This window comes from Lampris incognitus, chromosome 20, assembly GCF_029633865.1.
Source record: "Lampris incognitus isolate fLamInc1 chromosome 20, fLamInc1.hap2, whole genome shotgun sequence".
NCBI classification, from domain to species: Eukaryota; Metazoa; Chordata; class Actinopteri; order Lampriformes; family Lampridae; genus Lampris; species Lampris incognitus.
The window spans coordinates 28,566,720-28,588,441 of record NC_079230.1 but is presented as its reverse complement, the minus strand read 5'-3'; the positions used below and the strand labels follow the sequence as shown (position 1 = coordinate 28,588,441).

The 21,722-nt window shown below is 47.5% G+C and overlaps 1 protein-coding gene across 1 annotated transcript in view; it reads right to left on the bottom strand.

Moving 5' to 3' along the window:
• tbc1d14 (TBC1 domain family, member 14) overlaps positions 1-21,722 on the bottom strand; it is a 53,644-nt gene that overhangs the window by 26,640 nt on the left and 5,282 nt on the right. Inside the window, 2 exon segments of the mRNA XM_056300222.1 lie at positions 913-1,036; positions 18,549-19,302. Coding sequence (XP_056156197.1) covers positions 913-1,036; positions 18,549-19,302 — 878 coding nt within the window.

Here is a 21,722-nt window from a genome sequence, read left to right as displayed (position 1 = left end):
CTGTAAATGTGAAATCGCGCCGCCACCTTCCCACACCGGTAGCGTAACACAGAAGGGCGTCATCATGTGTGAGCATCAAGGTCAAACCATCTATCTAAAATTATAAACCGAAGTTGACCTGCTGTATGAAGGCCAGACACAGGCTTTCATCTGGCATGCATAAAGAGTACCGCTTCAGGATGACTTGTTGTTTCAATACGTTGTGGCAGGATGAGGAAAAACACAGGAGACGAAGGCGAGTTTGAACTTTATTCCTCAGCTCCAAAAACCAAACTAAAACAGGAACAACCTTGCACCAGAGAGCCCGGGAACGTAAACCACACCCCCAGCTCACAGCCCTGCTGGGTGAGAGGCATAGCCCCTAGTGTCCGCCACAACGTGGCCATTTCTAAATGACCGAGGCTTGTCGCTATCTGGGAAAGTATGTGCCATGTTGCTGTGTACTATAAAGTGAAAGCTTTCACAGCAAAGTGAAAGCTACAAAGTGAAAGCAGTGGGATGTAGCACGTCTGAGAAGTGTCTACTGGGAAAGGGAAAATAAATGACCACGGCTGACAGCCTGTTCTCTCTCAAGGTCATTGTGAAACGAGGAGATGAACCACATGAAATCAATAATGGGTCATAACAATCCGCCCTTGGAATCCTATCATATGTCTGTAAACTAATAGTGTCTGACTTCATTTTGATGTAATGACACCACCCTAATGGGAAATTCTGCAAGAATGCCATGCCAAGGAGCAGGACCTGTACCCTACTGTCCACATGGAGCAACACAGGAAAAACAATATGAAAATCTAATTTTGGGTGCTTGGATGAAGAGCCCCGCCCCACCTTTTTCTTCACCGATGGGTGACAGTGGTGCTCCGACACCAAAATAAAGATATTTTTTTTTAGAAGCTTTATCAACTCTACCTTCTGTATTCTCTTGGGATCTTTGCTGGGGCGTTCCCTTGGTGGGACTTTCCCAAACAGCTTCCAGCCTGGTTCCCTCTGCTCCACTGGCCGACTGTCCTTCACCTTTTTGGGAAATAGGCTCCTGAAATAGGGACACAGAAGAACAAATCAAAGACATGACAAATTGCAGGACGAGACACTTCCGGACACCATAGCACAGAGCCACATTTGGAACAAAAACATTCACTGCCTTCACTAGCTTGTGCTAGGGCCCCCCAGAACAAGCACAATACTGTGTGTATGTGTGTGTGTGCATCCCTGATCACACTGCAGTGATGAGATAAGCTCACAAGGGAAATTAGGTGGGCATGAATGAGGGCCACCTGGTGAGTGATTTAACAGAGTGATTTAACATCTTAGCCAGGGTTCAACATTTATGGCTTACGGTCATCTCTGGCGACTTGAATTTCCATGGGTCAACCAAGATGGAACAATTTAGGTGAGCTTTCGGACAACTAAACACAAGCTGTTCACATTCCTATTTCCATCAATGGGTCATCTGTTGAAATTGTGGACAGTTTTAGATTTCTCGGTTCACACATCACAGACACCCTCACATGGTCTCTCTACACCAACTGCATCCTCAAGAAGGCCAAGCAGAGACTATTTTCTGAGCCATCTCAGGAGTTTTTGTACGAGTACTAAAACTCTCATGAACCTTTGTCACGGTACCATCGGGAGTGTCTTGACAGGCTGTATCACAGTGTGGTTTGGCCACCTGACTGCTCAGAACTGCAGACTGCTTCAAAGGACTGTAAAGACGGCAACAAAAATCACCGGCACGGAACGACCACAACTTCATAATATCTACAATACTCGCTGCAAAAGGAAAGGCCAAAACATCATTAAGGACACCAGCCACCCCGCTCATGTTCCGTTTTCGCTCTTTCCATCTAAAAAAAACGGTACCGGAGCATCAAATCACACACCACCTGTCCGTCTCAGTAGTAGTTTCTTTCCACGGGCAGTCAGATTGCCGAACAGCTGACACACCCATATGGACCTTACATTGTTGCGCTATCGTGTACTTTTCTATAGTGTTTATAATGTATGAATTCACGTGTACATAGTCTATGTAGGTCTTTAGTGATTTTTTTTGGGGGGGGGGTGTCTTTTGTCCTTTGTGTTAAAGCAGAGAGAGCCAGAGCACAAGAACTTAATCGTATTCCAACACACACGACAATAAATTTGAACTTTAACAATATCACCATATGTAATGCGGTGGTGGTTAGGGTTGTCTGTTGTAGCGTTCCATTGGAAACCTGAACAGCGCCAGCTGTGGAAAGCCCTACGTATTCCCGGTGAAGCAGAGGAGCTAATCAAATGCAGGACAGTCGATTTAACAGGCAGAGAAAAAGCCTCACATCATGGGGTCCTTTTTCGCCGTTTCCTGCATATTGCCGTTTTCTGGGGTATAACGAATAAGGTTAACTCTAAACTCAGTTTTAACCTCTAGAGCCATCCATGGAGTCGGAGTTCTACGTATGAGCTTTTCTACTGATTTTTTTTAATCAGTAAGCAGGTACCATTTAATTAATTCAAATTTAAATTATTTGAACGAGAAGGACATCTATTTGAAAACTGTTGCTTAGGGTACCTGGGGCTCACAGGCCACACTGTGAGGACTGACAGAAATGGCAAGAAGGATCCAACAGTGTAATCTAAGGTGTGTTCATGTCCATAATGAAGCAATGAGTTGAATAAGTTGTACTGTAATAACCAGTATACACTGTAAAGGGCCGGGGAGTTATGGACAAGGTCAGAGTGCACGAGCCTCTTGGTTGACCTGCTGTGTCCTTTGACCTGCAGAACGCCAGCCCTGAACCCGACATCCTTGGGTGATGGCCTGTTGAGGAGCGATGACAGAAACCTGCTACCATGGCTCAGGACCGGACAAATACGGCCAGAAGTCGAAGGACACACGGTAAGCAAGTTAATACCACCCTCCGCATTATAGCTAAACCCATTTTGGAGATGCTACCGCTGCAGACATTTTTGCCAAAACCCAGGGTGTTTTAACTACTTGATAAATTCTTAAAATATCTTTGTTTAGCCTTGTTTGCTTGTCTGTGAAAGACAAATGCACACAACTAAAGTGTGCGGGAAATGTTTTCAACAAGTGAGGGTTACAAAAATGTCTTATTGAATGCCGAGGACGGCTGCCATTATGGCTTCAGACTCAAAATAGATTGGTTTCAGTTTTGCAGAGCGATGCACTTAACTGAATATCGCCTGCGTCCGTCTGCAGAGACATCTCTGTACAATCTTCTGAAGCTACTCAGAGATACACAACAAGCCACAAAACATTTATACATTTTTAGTTTCTCTCTGTGAATCTAACAATTCAATACTTGGGGGGGGGGGGCAGAAACAAAGGAAATGGAAATTAAACTGGCCTAGAAATTCTAAATGTCAGCAGCAGGTGCGTTTGATTTAGTCCACTGTCCGTACAGAATATCCCAGCTGTACGTGAAACAACTTAATCAAACTTAATTAAACTTAATCTTGTTAACATAACACGTAGACGACTAGAGGAGCGCACTCAGAGTGCAGATCTCCACCAGGCATGCGAATCTCCCCTTCTCCTGGGTTCGAACTTGGCAACAAGAAGGAAAGCACACAAAGGGATAGAAAAACCAGCATTTTTTCTGCCATTGTAAGACTTTCGCGCAGCGCCCAAGTCGAATAATAGGAAATATACATATATATAAAGTTGTTAATATGCAGCGCTCAAGCTAAACCATCTACCTAAAAAAAATGGTTTGTCCGTCAGTCTGTGGATGTGCAGCATCCTATGTGGACCCTCACACGAAAGCGACAGTCTGACGGGAAATGACAGAAAACAGGATATCATAATTTCAAAGCCCTTATTAAAAGACTTGAAATGTGTTCAACTCGTGGTTTTCATGATATAAAATGAATCAAGGCGAATGACTACTCTGCTGATGGACTTTCAACAGCTATGTTTTCTTAGTTGTCTTATGAACATAAAAACCAAGAAAACATAGCTCAGTCGTGGGAAATGTTTTATTGCAGCTACTGAGATGATTTATGATGTATTGTAGCTACTGACATGATTTATGTGACTAATTAACCCTACTCTTGAAATTTTATTTTCATAGCGGAGTTTTAACATTGGAGACTATGACACATCCACGTGGCTGCGAAGTGAATTAGGTAAATAATTTGTGGTTCATCCAGTTGTATGAGGAAGTGGGGAGTTGCAGAGGAGTATGTAGGAGTGTTTCAGGATATGTATGAGGGAAGTGTGACAGTGGTGAGGTGTGGGGTTGGAATGACGGATGGGTTCAAGGTGGAGGTGGGATTACATCAAGGATCGGCTCTGAGCCCTTTCTTGTTTGCACTGTTGGACAGGTTGACTGACAAGATCAGGCAGGAGTCTCCGTGGACTTTAATGTTTACAGATGACATTGTGATCTGTAGTGAGAGTAGGGTGCAGGTGGAGGAGAGCCTGGAGAGGTGGAGGTATGCACTGGAGAGAAGAGGAATGAAAGTCAGTAGGAGCAAGACAGAATACCTATGCGTGAATGAGAGGGAGGACAGTGGAGTGGTCAGGATGCAAGGAGTAGAGGTGGTGAAGGTGGATGAGTTTAAATACTTGGGGTCAACTGTCCAAAGTAACGGGGAGTGCAGAAGAGAGGTGAAGAAGAGAGTGCAGGCAGGGTGGAGTGGGTGGAGAAGAGTATGAGTGATTTGTGACAGAAGGGTACCAGCAAGAGTTAAAGGGAAGGTTTACAAGATACTTGTGAGACCAGCTATGTTATATGGTTTGGAGACAGTGGCACAGATGAAAAGACAGGAGGTGGAGCTGGAGGTGGCAGAGATGAAGATGATAAGATTTTCACTGGGCGTGATGAAGAAGGACAGGATTAGGAAGGAGTATATTAGAGGGACCTCTCAGGTTGGACGGTTTGGAGACAAAGCAAGAGAGACAAGATGGAGAAGGTTTGGACATGTGTGGAGGAGAGAGGCTGGGTATACTGGGAGAAGGATGCTGAATATGGAGCTGCCAGGGAAGAGGAGAAGAGGAAGGCCAAAGAGGAGGTTTATGGATGTGGCGAGGGAGGACATGCAGGTGGCTGGTGAGACAGAGGGAGATGCAGAGGACAGGAAGAGATGGAGACGGATGATCCGCTGTGGCGCCCCCTAACGGGAGCAGCCGATAGTAGTAGTAGAGATTTGTGGTTCATCCAGTGCTGCTCCAGTTCTCCTGTGCCGAGATCCGATCAGCAGTGAATGATTTGCTGGCTTGCAAAATACAATCAACTCATTCTTTACTTTCAAGAGTCGTACGCGAATACATAATGCTTTGGTTTTGACACTATTGCTGCCGGATCCGACTCAACCGTAGATGTTAGTTGTGCATGTGCACGGTTGACTTAGACACACAGACACACACACACACACATGCGACCAAACACATAATCCCCTGCAGGGCTACCGCCTGGCAGAGATAAAGAATAGACTATGGCCGAGATGATTATGTAACAGCTGAGCAAAGGTACAAGTTAATAGTGTTTTGATGTGTTTAAAGGCACAATCCATTATTTCCCCCTTGGTTTACGAGCAGCTGGTCAAACTCCAGCTGACGCTGTACGAGGACCATAACCATTATCAGAGGCTTAAACTGTCGTGCCCCCATGCAGGAGCTGCTAGCTCCTGGGATGTTTATGTTCACAGGGGCCACCACGACCAAGCGGGTCATGAACCAACCGCAGCAACAAAAACCATATTTTCACTACTGTACAGGAGTACAGGGGCCTGTCTGTACAGTTTTGGGTCTGGGAATTGAATTTCCAAAAGAAACTTTGAAAACGGCTGGGGGGATACTGACAAAATCAAATACTGACAGCTGTGAGTGAAACGCTCGACAGATAATGCGGCAATATTTTTGGGGTGCCTACTGATGCGTTCAAAAGATATTCGGGCACAAGGAAATGTTGAGAAACGATCTTTAGCAATGCAGACGATGGTGGCCAGGTAGGCATCGGCATTCAATTTCATGTCACAAAGATAAAAGGATGGAAAGCGGTGAGGAAATTGTGTTGCTCTGCTGCACTGCAGCCTTTAAGAAGAGGAAATAACGACATTTAAGTTACATCACAATGTTACAACAAAAATCCCTGACAATATCTAGCCTCAGATCATGCCAGATTAACATACTGCTCTACTTGCTTACAAAGCCATTGCGTAACAGGAATCAGGGACACTTTGTCGTTTCCCTCGGCCCACAGCAGTGCAACGCAAAGACACAAACACATGTCTGAAGAACACAAACTACAAAAAAAAGAAGAAGAAAAAACCCTGTCCACGAGAAAAAAAACACGACCGCCAGCCAGGATGACTGTCAGAACTGCCGGTCTGCATGGGCTAGCAGTTAGCTTAGCCTGCCCCGCTTCCGCCTCCTGTCAGACCGCCCTCGGTGTTTCCTCTTCGGGCGCAGCTCCGGGCAGGGCCGTGGTCCCTGGGCCCACAGGACGCAGCAGACCAGGCTCCCCCAGCCGGTCCAGCGCCAGCTCTCCCAGCCGTCAGACGAAGACACAAACTTAGACGCAGACGTGGACAAAGACACTGCGTGGACGGTACTGGGTGAGGCCGGCGCGAACGCGAGTTCGCGCCGCCATCTTCCCACACCAGAAGCGGAATATAACCGACAATGAGAGAACGACAAAATTGTAAATGAGCAGCATAACTAATGCATTTTAAAGCGCAAAAAAAATTTTCAATTTCTTACAACATTACCATGTAAGACTTTGTGTGGGTACAAAACCTGCTCATCAGTCACAGTTTGTCTTGTCTTGCCAGGACAGAGACAGTTTTGCATTCTGGTCCCCATAGGGAAATGAAAGGTGTATGTATGGGCTGGCCTCTGTCCGCTGGTCCAACCAGTCATTACATGCTACACCTCAGACACCACGCAAACAAATCTGATTGGGTGAAAGATGAGTCTTATAGCTATAAGACCGTTTTCTGAAATCTACTGATCGGTCTTTCGTCTTCCATCACACGATACCTCCTTCATCACTGAATGGATTTTGGCCAAATCCATCACAGCCCCCCCCCCTTTTTCCTCCCCAATTGTACCCGGCCAATTACCCCAGTCACTGCTCCACCCCCTCTGCCGATCCAGGGAGGGCTACAGACTACCACATGCCTCCTCCCATACATGTGGAGTCACCAGCCGCTTCTTTTCACCTGACAGTGGGGGGTTTCACCCTGGGGATGTAACACATGGGAGGGTCACGCTATTCCTCCCAGTTACCCCCCCCCCAGAACAGGCGCCCCGGCCTACCAGAGGAGGCGGTAGTGCAGCAGCCGCGACACATACCCGCATCCAGCTGCCCGACCAAACCGGAGGTAACCCGGGGATTCGAACCGGCGACCCCCGCCCATCACCGTCTTTAAGAAGTGTGTGATATTACACGGACACCTTCCGTTTTCTGACTAAACTTGAAGGGTCGCTGCATCCCACTAATGTGTTGTGGCATTTCCAAAAACACACCGATTCCTCCGAGACAGCAACCACACTGTACACCTGTCCATGTATTAATCCCATCACGTCAGCGTCTCCGTCCACGCCCACTGTCTCGTCCACTGCAGGCTGACACGAAGCAAGCGGCAGAAGGAAGCTCTCGGTTCGCACCTGATAGGAGCGTTTGTAGAGTAGAAAGGTTTTGATGAAACAAAGAGCGGCGGCTATATTTGGGGGGAAAAAAGTGAAACCTCAAAACCGTACTGTGGCTCTGTGGTGCAGTCATTTCCAACCACCAGACAGTCTCCTCTCCCCCACTTCTCCAGGAGCACCCGGAGGAAAACCACGCAGACACGGGGAGCACACACAAACTCCACACAGAGGACGACCCGGGACGACCGCCAAGGTTGGACGACCCCGGTTCTCGAACCCAGGACCTTCTTGCTGCGAGGCCACCGCGCTAACCCCTGCGCCACCGTGCCGCTGGCCATATTTTACATTCATTCAATTTGTTTTATGTGGTTACTTATATTTTCTGTACCGAGTGTAAAACACTTGGTAACCGTGTGCTTTCACTTATCTGAATCAACTCCACGCCATTCCTCTAGTTAGAAACCTCACTTCCAAGACTCTGAAAGGAGCAAAAAGTAGCCTTACTGCGGCCGGGTGGAGCTGCAAACACAGAAGCACTGCTTTCGAGGGCGGCTCCGACCGTGTACGAGTCACAGACGGGAGCCACAAAACAGACGCACACCAAGTTGAGAAACGGACGGGGCAGGACTGAACACAATGTCCCCTGGTAAAGGACTACAGAGTGCAGGTTGAGCAAGAGGAACGACGCTCATCGGTTTCCTCGCCTAAAGACGAACCGTGGGCCTCCTTCGTCCTCTCACAGCACAAGGGGAACAAAAAAAGCCTCGCGTTAACCTGCGTTTTGTGTCGACAGCATGAAAAGCCCCGCGTCCGAGGTTTGCGCTGACTGTTTTAGCACACGTGTCACTTGAATGACTTAAGAAAACAGTCGTGTGGGGGGTCCGGGTGGCGTGGCGGTCTATTCCCTTGCCTACCAACAGGGGGATCGCCGAGTCGAATCCCCGTCTTACCTCCGGCTTGGCCGGGCGTCCCTACAGACACAACTGGCCGTGTCTGCAGCTGGAAAGCCAGATGTGGGTATGAGTCCTGGTCGCTGCACTAGCGCCTCCTCTGGTCAGGCGGGGCGCCTGTTCGGGGGAGAGGGGGAATAGCGTGGTCCTCCCACGCGCTACGTCCCCCTGGTGAAACTCCTCACTGTCAGGTGAAAAGAAGCGGCTGGCGACTCCACATGTATGGGAGGAGGCATGTGGTAGTCTGCAGCACCTCCCCGGATCAGCAGAGGGGGTGGAGCAGCGACCGGGGCGGCTCGGAAGAGCGGGGTAACTGGACGGATACAATTGGGGAGAAAAAGATCCAAAAATAGAAATGAAAGAAAACAATCGTGGATCATTCTGGCCTCAAATACTGTATATTACAAATAGTAATAATAATAAACACTATATGTTTACATTCTTTATTAGTGTATAACCAACCAACTCAAAGTCATCAATTTCCGTTCCAACAGCGTGAATATAACATGCACGCCTATAAATGCGTAGATATGTCGAGTCCTGTGCACCAGTAGGGGGGATATTTTCAACGCTAACCCCCAATTACAATTAAAAGGTCATATTTTAGATTGACACGAGCGGTTGGTGGCGAACGGTCAGCTGACAGAATGGTGCGGCTCACGTCAGGCGGGCTCCTCCGAAACTGGACTTGTCTCCGCTATAAAACTATAAAACCCGCCCCAGGCTCAGCAGAGAAGGAAGGGAATAGACTGTGTGTGTGTGTGTGTGTGTGTGTGTGTGTGTGTGTGTGTGTGTGTGTGTGAAACACCTGTTGAACAACGTGCTCAAGCTGCAACCTCTGTCGAACCCCCCCCCCAGATAAACAGTGGAGAGGAGGGCTGCCAGGAGAAGCTGACATTTGAATAATACAATATCTTATCTAGAGTAAAACAACACCATGAACGGGGGGGTGGGGGGGGGTTGGCTCTTCATTACATACACACATATGTATAAATATATATATAAATATACATAAGAGAGGAAGGTGGTGGTGGTGGGGGTGGGGGTGGGGTTGGCTCTTCATTACATACACACATATGTATAAAAATATATACACTACCGTTCAAAAGTTTGGGATCACCCAAACAATTTCGTGTTTTCCATGAAAAGTCACACTTATTCACCACCATATGTTGTGAAATGAATAGAAAATAGAGTCAAGACATTGACAAGGTTAGAAATAATGATTTGTATTTGAAATAAGATTTTTTTTACATCAAACTTTGCTTTCGTCAAAGAATCCTCCATTTGCAGCAATTACAGCATTGCAGACCTTTGGCATTCTAGCTGTTAATTTGTTGAGGTAATCTGGAGAAATTGCACCCCACGCTTCCAGAAGCAGCTCCCACAAGTTGGATTGGTTGGATGGGCACTTCTTTGAGCAGATTGAGTTTCTGGAGCATCACATTTGTGGGGTCAATTAAACGCTCAAAATGGCCAGAAAAAGAGAACTTTCATCTGAAACTCGACAGTCTATTCTTGTTCTTAGAAATGAAGGCTATTCCATGCGAGAAATTGCTAAGAAATTGAAGATTTCCTACACCGGTGTGTACTACTCCCTTCAGAGGACAGCACAAACAGGCTCTAACCAGAGTAGAAAAAGAAGTGGGAGGCCGCGTTGCACAACTGAGCAAGAAGATAAGTACATTAGAGTCTCTAGTTTGAGAAACAGACGCCTCACAGGTCCCCAACTGGCATCTTCATTAAATAGTACCTGTTAGAGCCTGTTTGTGCTGTCCTCTGAAGGGAGTAGTACACACCGGTGTAGGAAATCTTCAATTTCTTAGCAATTTCTCGCATGGAATAGCCTTCATTTCTAAGAACAAGAATAGACTGTCGAGTTTCAGATGAAAGTTCTCTTTTTCTGGCCATTTTGAGCGTTTAATTGACCCCACAAATGTGATGCTCCAGAAACTCAATCTGCTCAAAGAAGTGCCCATCCAACCAATCCAACTTGTGTGAGCTGCTTCTGGAAGCGTGGGGTGCAATTTCTCCAGATTACCTCAACAAATTAACAGCTAGAATGCCAAAGGTCTGCAATGCTGTAATTGCTGCAAATGGAGGATTCTTTGACGAAAGCAAAGTTTGATGTAAAAAAATCTTATTTCAAATACAAATCATTATTTCTAACCTTGTCAATGTCTTGACTCTATTTTCTATTCATTTCACAACATATGGTGGTGAATAAGTGTGACTTTTCATGGAAAACACAAAATTGTTTGGGTGATCCCAAACTTTTGAACGGTAGTGTATAAATATACATAAAAGAGGAAGGTGGTGGTGGTGGGGGGGTTGGCTCTTCATTACATACACACATATGTATAAATATACATAAGAGAGGAAGGTGGTGGTGGGGGGGTTTGGCTCTTCATTACATACACACATATGTATAAATATATATGAGAGGAAGGTGGGGGGGGGTTGGCTCTTCATTAGCTTTCGGCCAAAAGAATGGTTGGGGGCAGGGGGAGTGGAAATAAATTACATACACACACATATCTATATATAGATATATATAGATATAGATATATCTATATATATCTATATAGATATAGATATATCTATATAGATATAGATATATCTATAGATCTATATATAGATATATCTATATCTATATATACATCTATATATAGATATATCTATATAGATATATCTATATATATCTATATAGATAGATATAATATATATCTATATACATATATCTATATACATAGACATCGATATATTTATATATCTATATATAGATATATCTATATATATAGATATATCTATAAATGTGAAATGTGATTCCAGAGGAGGGGTTAAAGGTGAAGGGGTGAGGATTTGGTGTTGTATTTGGCCGTCTCCCAGGGGCGCTGTGAGGAGCGTTGAACTGCAGTAACCCCCCCCCCCCCCCCCCCGGTGAGGCACCGTGTAAGAATGGCACATTGGACAAAGGGCGAGAGGGCACGTCCGAGCGCTGAGTAAGACCTTCACAGAGCTCAACGCTGCACCGCCAAGCTGATACCGAGGGCTACAGATCCTGACACGCCCGGGTTTCGCAGACGGGTGAAACATACCACCTAGGGGGATTTCGAGCAAGTCCCGAGAATGAAAAGACAAAACACCTCGGTGTCGAAAGCGGTACACACGCCACGCACACCCAGTCACCCAACTCGTTACGACAGACGGCGGGAAGGAGAGACTGGGGGGGGGGGGGGGGAGGAGCTGTCATTTTCCTAATAACGCACCAGAACACACCGACTACCAGCTCCTCTGCAGTCCGGTACACAATCTCGCCCAAGCTGCTCAACATCAATCGTTCATGCTCGCTTGCACACCAGTGATCCTACACACATGACCTACACAAACCCAATCAGGACCCACAGCTGATAGTGTCCAAAACATAACCGACCCCTGACCTCAATTCTGATTGGATTCACTCAACAAGTAGAAGGGCGGGGGTGGGACCCGCTTCGCGGAGCCTCTAAACAGACAGCCAGACCACACGGCAGTATGGCCCCCACCAGCAGTGACCTCCGGCATCGGCTCGGTGGCACTTCACCGCCCCAGACAACGTTCTGCGGTCCTACCTGTCAATGTACAGGACCAGCGAAGGGGTGGCCATCCTCCTCTGTCACCATTAACCGTGGATAAGGTGTCGGGACTCAAAAAAACCAAAACGAGGGGGGGCGAAAAACTCCCAGAGATGGTGAAAGGAAGCCCTAAGAAACACACACACACACACACATACAGACACACACACACACACAGAGACACACAAGGCAGCGCTGAGGGCAAACTGTTTGCCGTGTGAGATACTGTTAACCACAGCCTACCACTCCGCTTCTCCGCCTCCTGACGAAGGGGTTTGACTCAAGAGATGGGAGGGGAAAGAGGAGGAGGAGGGGGGGGGGAGGAATGAGCAACTTCTCAAGTGAGTGGTGGTGGTGGGGGGGGGGGGTTATGTTGAACATCTCAGACACAAACGGTGCTTGCACATGGACCGGCTGCCTCACAAAACAACAGTTTGACCTGCCACTTATGTACCCCCCCCCTCCCGCCGGCCCGCCGGCCCGCCGCCCGACCCTCCGTCCAGCCGGCAGGCGGGCAGTCAGTTCAGAACGGGGTAACAAAGCGGCACGTTGACAGAAAGGCGGAATCCGGCAAACACAGCGAGAGGAAGTGAAAGCAAAAGGTTGAGCGAGGAGGTGAAAAAACAAAACTGGCGGTTATCCTACGCCGTCACGTGACCTCGGCTCTGCTTGAGGAACTCGGAGGCTGCCGTGTACTTGAGGACACCGCGCGTGCGGGCGGCCGACTCCACTTTCAGCCGCCGACCTTCGCTGTTGTCACAACACGGAGCGGAGGGTGAGGCGTACAGGACCACGGCGGGTCGGTGTAGACTGGTCGTAGCCTTACTTGTCGTTTAGCGTGGCGCGGGCACCACCTGACCAGAGGGTATTGTGACTTGACTACTGTGACTGGCCGGTGGCGAGCCGGTGGCGAGCCGGTGGCGAGCCGGTGGCGAGCCGGTGGCGAGCCGGTGGCGAGCCGGTGGCGAGCCGGCGGCTGGGTCACAGCCGGCTTCACAACTGACGTAGTCAGAAGGGGAACATGGAAGAGGGAGGTTCACGGGACAAGATGACTAGCGTAAACTACCACCGCCTCGCCCCCCCCCCCCACACACATTTCACTCCCAGAGATATATTTTATTTTCCCGCCGCTTGACGGAAAGACAAACGCACAATTGCAAATACGAACAGCTATTGAGAGCGAATGCAAATAGAAGTGACGACATCGGCACAAGATTACTTTTGGGGACTTCTCAGTTTTTTCCAAATGGATTTCCTGCTCCACTTCCAGGATGTAACGATGTAAAAATGTCCTTTCGCTTGTTCAGTACACTATAGGTGACCTCCTAAATCTACCTGCACGTGCCCAAATACTCATATACATGTGAACACAAGCACATACAATTACCTACCCACCCATGTGTGTGCGCACACACACACACACACACACTTGCAAAAGAATGTGTATGGGAGGGGTAAGTACACATTTGTTCAGAGTAGGTCCCCTGTGTCAGCGGTTAAGGTGGACTATGTCAGCGGTTAAGGTGGTCGTTCTTGGACCACTGCCAAGTTTACAGGTGTTAAACCAGGGGAGCAAACATTTTCATTTGACCCTTTGTCAACTTTACTTCGTACAACACGCTTAAAGCTGATTCCACATTACCAGCAACACAGGCAGCGGTAAGGCCGCCGCATGCTGGCGCCAGCGGACACGAGTCGACGCATTGCATAGCGGTCTAGTCCGTTGCCTACAAACACAGGGGTAAGTTTAGATTAGATTGGTTTATTAGCCACACAACCAAGGCCAAGATCCCGGTTTGAATCCCCGTGTTACCTCCGGCTCGGTCGGGCATCCCTACAGACACAATTGGCCGTGTCTGCGGGTGGGAAGCCGGATGTGGGTGTGTGTCCTGGTTGTTGCACTAGCGCCTCCTCTAGTCGGTTGGGGCGCCTGTTCAGAGGGGAGGGGGAACTGGGGGGAATAGCGTGATCCTTCCACGCGCTACGTCCCCCTGGGGAAACTCCTCACTGGTCAGGTGAAAAGAAGCAGCCGGTGACGCCACATGTATGGGAGGAGGCATGTGGTAGTCTGCAGCCTTCCCCGGATCAACAGAGCGGGTGGAGCAGCAAACCGGGAGGGCTCGGAAGAGTTGGGGTAATTGGCCAGGTACAACTGGGGAGGAAAAAAAAGGGGGGGGAATCCCCCCCCCAAAAAAACAAGTCGATGACCACGCGCTCAACGAGTCGAGTTGACTACTCCACGAGCTGCGAGTTTTCAGGACACTGTTCACTTCCTGGGCGTCGACACTTCTATCAACTCATTTCCTGTGGGGAAAAGGAGCTTTGCTGGTTTTGCAGAGTGGAGCTAAACATGGCGGCCCTCATATTTGCCAGACATCAGCTGGCACTTCCGAGGTATACTGCAGGCGGCACCTGATTCGAGTCATCCGACTCAACGCTCCGTCTCTGCAGCGGCGTGTTGACCTTTCGAGTAAGACACAGGGGCATGTCGTGAACACAATCACTTATGACGTTCGCATGGCACTTATTCAAAAGCAGTCCAGAAGCTCGCCTCATCGCCACTCTGTGCTCTCCGCTGCATAGTGGTCGAGTGCTGTATGCGACCCATGCATTTTAAGGTCTGGTCTACTGGGTAGACGGGCAGCGACAGATTCAAACACAGCGCTTTGAGTTCAGGTTCAAAAAACCCTTTGTAGCACAAGGCGAGGGCCTGCCTGCCTTCCTTTGAAACACAGGCCCTTGAGCCAGGTGTTACTAAGGGGGTCTATGATTTGGTGTCTGAGTCATTTGCCTTCCTACTATTGTCTTATTAGGGAGCATCTTAAAACCCCTGCAGAGCCTCATTTCAAGTTCACCGAGGTGATACTGCGTTTATGAGCTTGTGTATTCCAGGCGAGCGAGTCCCCGTGTCAAATTCCATTTGTGCAAACTCTTATCTAACAGAAATGGGGTCCAATTAAAATCTAAAAAAAAAATGCCACTTTCGGGGTAGACTTTATTTACTCAAAGTTATGCTACGTTGAGCAAAGCACGAGGGCATGCCTCCGGCGAGCCGGTGTTAGCGGTGGGAAGGGGTGTGGACGCTGTTGGCCAAGAACAGTTTGTGGTCTGTTAATCTAAGCTAGGCATCGCATGCTTTTGTTGGAGCGTGACAAAGCCAGCCCTGCAACAAAGACACTGTGAAAAGTACAGAAGCAGCCGATTTGACCTCCAAATGTACGTGAGCCACAAGGACGAGCAAAAGATGGGTTTCAGAATTCTTTGTTGAATCAGTTTGCTTCACAGTAAATGAGGAAACGTTTCCAAGAATGAAATATATCACACACACACACACACGCCGTTGCCCTATTCAATTACAATAAATAGTGGCTAAACTTGGGCGCCCGGGTGGCATGGCGGTCTATTCTGTTGCCTACCAACACAGTGATCACCGGTTCGAATCCCCGTGTTACGTCCGGCTTGGTCAGGCGTGCCTACAGACACAATTGGCCGTGTCTGCAGGTGGGAAGGCGGATGTGGGTATATGTCCTGGTCGCTGCACTAGCGCCTCCTCTGGTCGGTCAGGGCGCCTATTCGGGGGGGAACTGAGGTGAATAGAGTGATCCTCCCACACGCTACGTCCCCCTGGTGAAAGTCCTCACTGTCAGGTGAAAAGAAGCAGCTGGCGACTCCACATGTATCGGAGGAGGCATGTGGTAGTCTGCAGCCCTCCCCAGATCAGCAGAGGGGGTGGAGCAGTGACGGCTCAGAAGAGTGGGGTAATAATAATAATAATACATTTTATTTGTGGGCGCCTTTCAAAGCACTCAAGGACACCTTACAAAACACAGTAAAAAAACAAGCAGCACTGTATCAGACAGCATAAACCAAGAACAAAGCAGGGTAGACAATAAAAAGTTAACACAACAGATAAGTATAAAATCATCCTCTGCACAAAACTCAATGAAGCGTGGCTCAGACTGAATATGCCAGTTTGAAAAGGTACGTTTTGAGATGGGATTTGAAGGTATAAAGAGAGTCAGTGTTGCAAATGTCTTGTGGGAGAGAGGTCCGTAGGTGGGGGGCAGAATGACTGAAGGTTCTAGTCCCCATGGTAGTCAAGCAGGCCAATGGTGTAGTGAGTTGGAGAGCAGAAGAGGATCTGAAAGTGCGTGGACATGAAGGAGTCCAGAAAGATATGACGGAGCTAAGTTATTAAGGGCCTTAAAGGTGAGGAGCAGGATCTTGAAGTCAATACGGTATTTAACAGGGAGCCAGTGGAGTTGCTGAAGAACAGGAGTGATATGATCTATGGAAGGAGTTCTGGTAATGATATGAGCAGCTGAATTCTGGACCAATTGAAGCTTATGAAAACCCTTGAGGGGAAGTCCAAAGAGGATAGAATTACAGTAGTCAATATGGGCTGTAACAAGGGTGTGAGTGAGTATGGCTGTGCTGGTAGGTGTAAGTGACGGCCGAAGATGATTAATATTGTGTAGGCTGAAGTATGCAGACTGAGTAACATTGTTGATGTGGGCTTCAAAACATAATGCGCTGTCCAGGATGACACCCAGACTCTTAAACTGAGGTGATGGGGGAACTATAGAATTGTCAATAGTAAGAGAAAAACTATCAGTTTTGGCCAATAGATTTAGTGCCAACTAGGAGGACCTCAGCTTTATCACTATTAAGTTTAAGGAAGTGGTATGAAAACCAGGATTTAATTTCTAGTAAGCAGTCAGAAAGGGAAGTGGGCGGAAGAGTGGAGGTAGGTTTGGTGGATAGATAAAGCTGGGTGTCATCCGCGTAGCAGTGAAATCGAATGCTAGATGTCCTGAAAATGTGGCCAAGAGGTAGTAGGTAAATAATAAATAGGAGGGGTCCCAATACAGAACCCCGAGGAACACCGGTAGTAACAGGAAAGGACAGAGATCTCAAATTTTTAAGTTGGACAAACTGAGTGCAGCCAGAGAGATATGATCTAAACCAGACAAGGGGGGGGGGGTGCCAGTTATTCCAATGAAAGCTAATCTTTCTAGGAGGATGTTGTGTGAGATGGTATCAAAGGCTGCACTCAGATCAAGGAGGACAAGTATGGTCAAAGGCTGCACTCAGATCAAGGAGGACAAGTATGGTTAAGAGCAGAGTCAGCTGCCATCAAAAGATGATTAATAGTTGATGTTCGTATTGTCCATACAATATGAACATCAACAGTATGCACTTCTGTCTACAATGGTTAAAAGTTGAGGACAGAATGAATGTTGCACTTCTATCTTCAATATGGAAAGTTTTAAATTACAAAACTCCATTATATCAGTACAATCCGTTAAAACACAATTTAGAATCATATACATATGCCACTAGACAGGCAACAGAAGGCCGGTTTTCACTTCCTAAGCCAAACACTAATTTTCTGAAGCGTCCAGTAGAATATAGATCATTGAAAGCATGGAATTCGTTACCACTGCCAATGACTAAGTTGACACAGAAATCAATATTTAAAAACCAAATAAAGGAACACCTTGGAATATTATATTTGTAGGATGCAAAATACATGGTCATACGTACACCTATTACACACACACACACACACACACACACATACAAAAGACAGGGTAAGGTTTGTTTCGAACTGAATTCTATAGCCTGGATGGTCTCAACAGTTTGTACATTGGAATGATTTAGGTATGTATCTTTGCTGTTGGATGATGACTTATGTGTACCGTAAAGTTTAATGTAGGTTTTTGCTATTTTTTGTTTGTTTTGTTTTTGTCTTTCTTGTTTTTAAATGTATGTTTTAAATGTATTGTTTTTATGTGGACCCCAGCAAGATTAGCGGTGTTTAAGGGCACAGCTAATGGGGATCCTGATAAATAAACAATCATGATTTTCACCAAGGCTGTCTCCGTACTGTCTATGGAGCGAAAACCAGACTGGAATTGTTCAAACAGATTGTTGTTAGTCAAGTGAGCGTGTGCCTGAGATGTGACTGTTTTAGAAAGAAATGGTAAATTTGAGATTGGGTGAAGATTATTCAAATTGTTGGGGTCTGCACCAGATTTCTTGAGTATTGGAGTTATTGCAGCTGTTTTGAGAGGTGAGGGAACAAGACCAGAGGTAAGGGAGGAATGTATGCTATCAGTTATTGAAGAGGATAGAGAAGAATAATTGGCTGGATACAACTGGGGAGAAAAGGACGGGGGGGGGGGGACAGCGGCTAAAGTTTGCTGATATTACAGGGCGATAACCTTAAGATAGTCGGGTAAAACATGCATTTTCGTTTCGCTTGGCCCTTAGGCCACTGACAAGAAAAAAAAAACAAATATATCAATACCATAAACCAAAGGAACTTAAAATAATTTCTAAAAAAAAGTCATGTGATCAGCAACCCATAGCTGAAGTTACCTGCTGAGGAAGCTAGCCAACGGCCCCATTCTCCTATGTCTGCCATCATCCTCTTGATGCGTAACCCCCGACCCCCGATGTCTCCTTATGGGACTCCAGAAGTCCTGAAGGTCTCCCGGCGATGATGACAGTGTAACATCTGAGAAATGACCGGTGCCGCTGTCGTCGGTCTCCAAGGTGACAATGGCACTGGAGTCGGAGGTGACCATGAAGTCCAGCATGTCCTCGTTGGACACGGAGAGCGTGGCAGACAGCTCGGTGCTCATGCTCGATACGCTGCACACAGAGATGTCATCGCTGCGATTCAAGGTGCCACCGCCCACACCTGTCGCAATGGACGGCTTCAGGGCGGGGCTAAAGAGACGGATTGAGTCGTAGGTGCTACGGGGGAACGTAGAGGACTTGCGGAGGGTGCTGCCATCCATGGTCTCATCCAGGATTAACGTTGCTGGAGAGTCATAACGGAGACCTCCATCCCCTAGACTCTTGTGGCTGTGGAGGATAGGTTCAGGATGACTGATCTCCAGAGTTGGGATGCCTGAGTCCTGGGAGGCCAGACTGTGGCTGTCCTGGTCCAATTCCTCATGGCTCTTTTGAGGGCTGCTGTAGTAAATGGGAGACAGGGAGGAGGATGGCTTATAGCTGGGCTGAGAATGCTGGCAACAGGGGGTCATGTTGGCATCATGGTGGTGGTTGTGGTTTGACTGGCCTTTCACCACTGAGCCATTCTCCATTATGACCCCTCCAGGCCCACCTGTAAGAAGATAAAAGACTCAGTTTGGCTGATCAATAACAATTGCATTAACCCATCTTTATAAATAAGTTAATTGATACTTGACAGTTAAAGGGTTCTGAATGTGTGCACTTGCTGGTTATTAGGAAAGATACACTTCATATTAGAAAAGCATAGATTCTAAAGAAACTGATGGAAAAAGCAGGCCTAATTAGCGACCTCCAGCAGTCAAATTGCTCTACAATGGGCGTCCCATGGTGTAGCGGTCTACTCCATTGCCTACCTATACGGGGATCCCAGTTCGAATCCCCGTGTTACCTCCGGCTTGGTCGGGCGTCCCTACAAACGCAATTGGCCGTGTCGTTTGCGTGGGGAGCCGGATGTGGGTATGTGTCCTGGTCACCGCACTAGCGCCTCCTCTGGCCGGCCGGGGTGCCTGTTCGGGGGGGGGGGGTTGTACTGGTGGCTGGCGACTCCACATGTATTGGAGGAGGCATGTGGTAGTCTGCAGCCCTCCTCGGATCGGCAGAGGGGGTGGAGCAGCGACCGGGACGGCTCAGAAGAGTGGGGTAATTGGCCGGATACAATTGGGGGGGGGGGGGGAATAAAAAAAAATTGCTCTACAACAACAGCCCTCCCTGGAAAGCAAGTGCATTGACATAGGAGGTTGAGGAATAGGTAAATCTTACCATCTCACCCCAGGACCACAGAACGTTTATGCTGTCCGGAATGATCATGTGAGGAAAGTCCCCGTTATACCCAGTAAAACCCCGGTTGAAAAAAACCGTTGATCCATTGCTGACCTTCTGCAGTATTATAACGGTGTCTGGTTCAAAATGACTAAGAAAAGTTGGTGCAACCGTCGTTGCCGGTTACGATCGGATAACCTGTATTTATACCATAACATCACAGGACAACAATGGAGCAGATTGTGCAGGGCTTAACCTGTCCTGCTGGTGCAAGCTGCAGGACAAACTGTAACACTATACTCAGCTGAGCCAACCTGGTGGCCCCAAAAAAGGAGAAGTAAGCTGAAAGTCAGTTGGAAGAGCTCAAATGCTAACGTGTAAGAGTGCAGGGATGGGCTGTTCTTTTGGTTACATATGGAAGTTGGCTGAAATGATCAGTGTCCACGGGCAGAAATGAAAATAACTGACTTCCCCTGACCCACACTTCTTACATGCATCACCTCTGACCATCAGCTGTTTTATTTGGCGAATTATTTTCTGCAGTTACTTCAAGTGAAAATTACCAATGAATCCCTGCTTCTCTAAAGATAGTTGTTGTGGTGTCTCTCCGATACGCAGCTATGCAACTTGAGTCTACTGGAAAATATGTGCATTTTTTTGGGGGGGGTGAGGGATTTTTTTCTCCCCTTTCCTCCCCAATTATACTTGGCCAATTACCCCACTCTTCCGAGCTGTCCCAGTTGCTGCTCCACCCCCTCTGCCGATCCGGGGAGGGCTGCAGACTACCACATGCCTCCTCCGGCACATGTGGAGTCACCAGCCGCTTCTTTTCACCTGACAGTGAGGAGTTTCACCAGGGGGACGTAGCTTGTGGGAAGATCACACTATTCTCCCCAGTTGCCCCCCCCCCCCCCGATCAGGCGCCCCGAGTGACCAGAGGAGACGCTAGTGCAGCGACCAGGGCACATACCCACATCCAGCTTCCCACCTGCAGACACGGCCAATTGTGTCTGTAGGGATGCCCGACCAAGCCGGAGGTAACACAGGGATTCGAACCGGCGATCCCTGTGTTGGTAAGCAACGGAGTAGACCGCCACGCCACCTGGATGCCCTCCTGCTATTTTTAAAGAAAAGGAAGAGGAACTGTAATTATTTTCAAATGCCAATGGTGAACAGCTATCTTTTACCATTGGAATGAACGGTCACAAAATGTGACTTTCTGGATATGTGGCTCGACAAGGACGGACCACCATTTACACAGAACTCTACACCAAACCACCGCACCGAAATATTGTTGAAAAGCTGACGGCCAGCAGCTGCTTCGTCTTAAAATAAACCGGCATTGCAGATGATTTTGATGAATAAGACATCATTAAAAAGCATGAAGATGTTCAACAACATTTCATTGTTGCACCAAATAAATAAATAAATAAATCAGAGAATGAGGCTGGACAGAGCACATCTGCAGATACCCTCACAAAACCCAGATAAAAACCTCTCAAGCTAAAAAAAACAAAACAAATTAATTCAAATTAATTCAATCCCGTTCGACACAACCCACCAAAATCTAGGAAAAATTGAGACAAAATCCAAAACCACTGGCGCATGCTCCAGAAAGGACATGAATACATGAAAAGAAGCAGAGTCGGCATTCAAATGGAGTAGAAACCTTGGTGATGACCTGCTTCATTATGAACACAGGCGACATGAATATTCACCACAACCAGTCCACGCTCCCTCTCGCCATGGAAA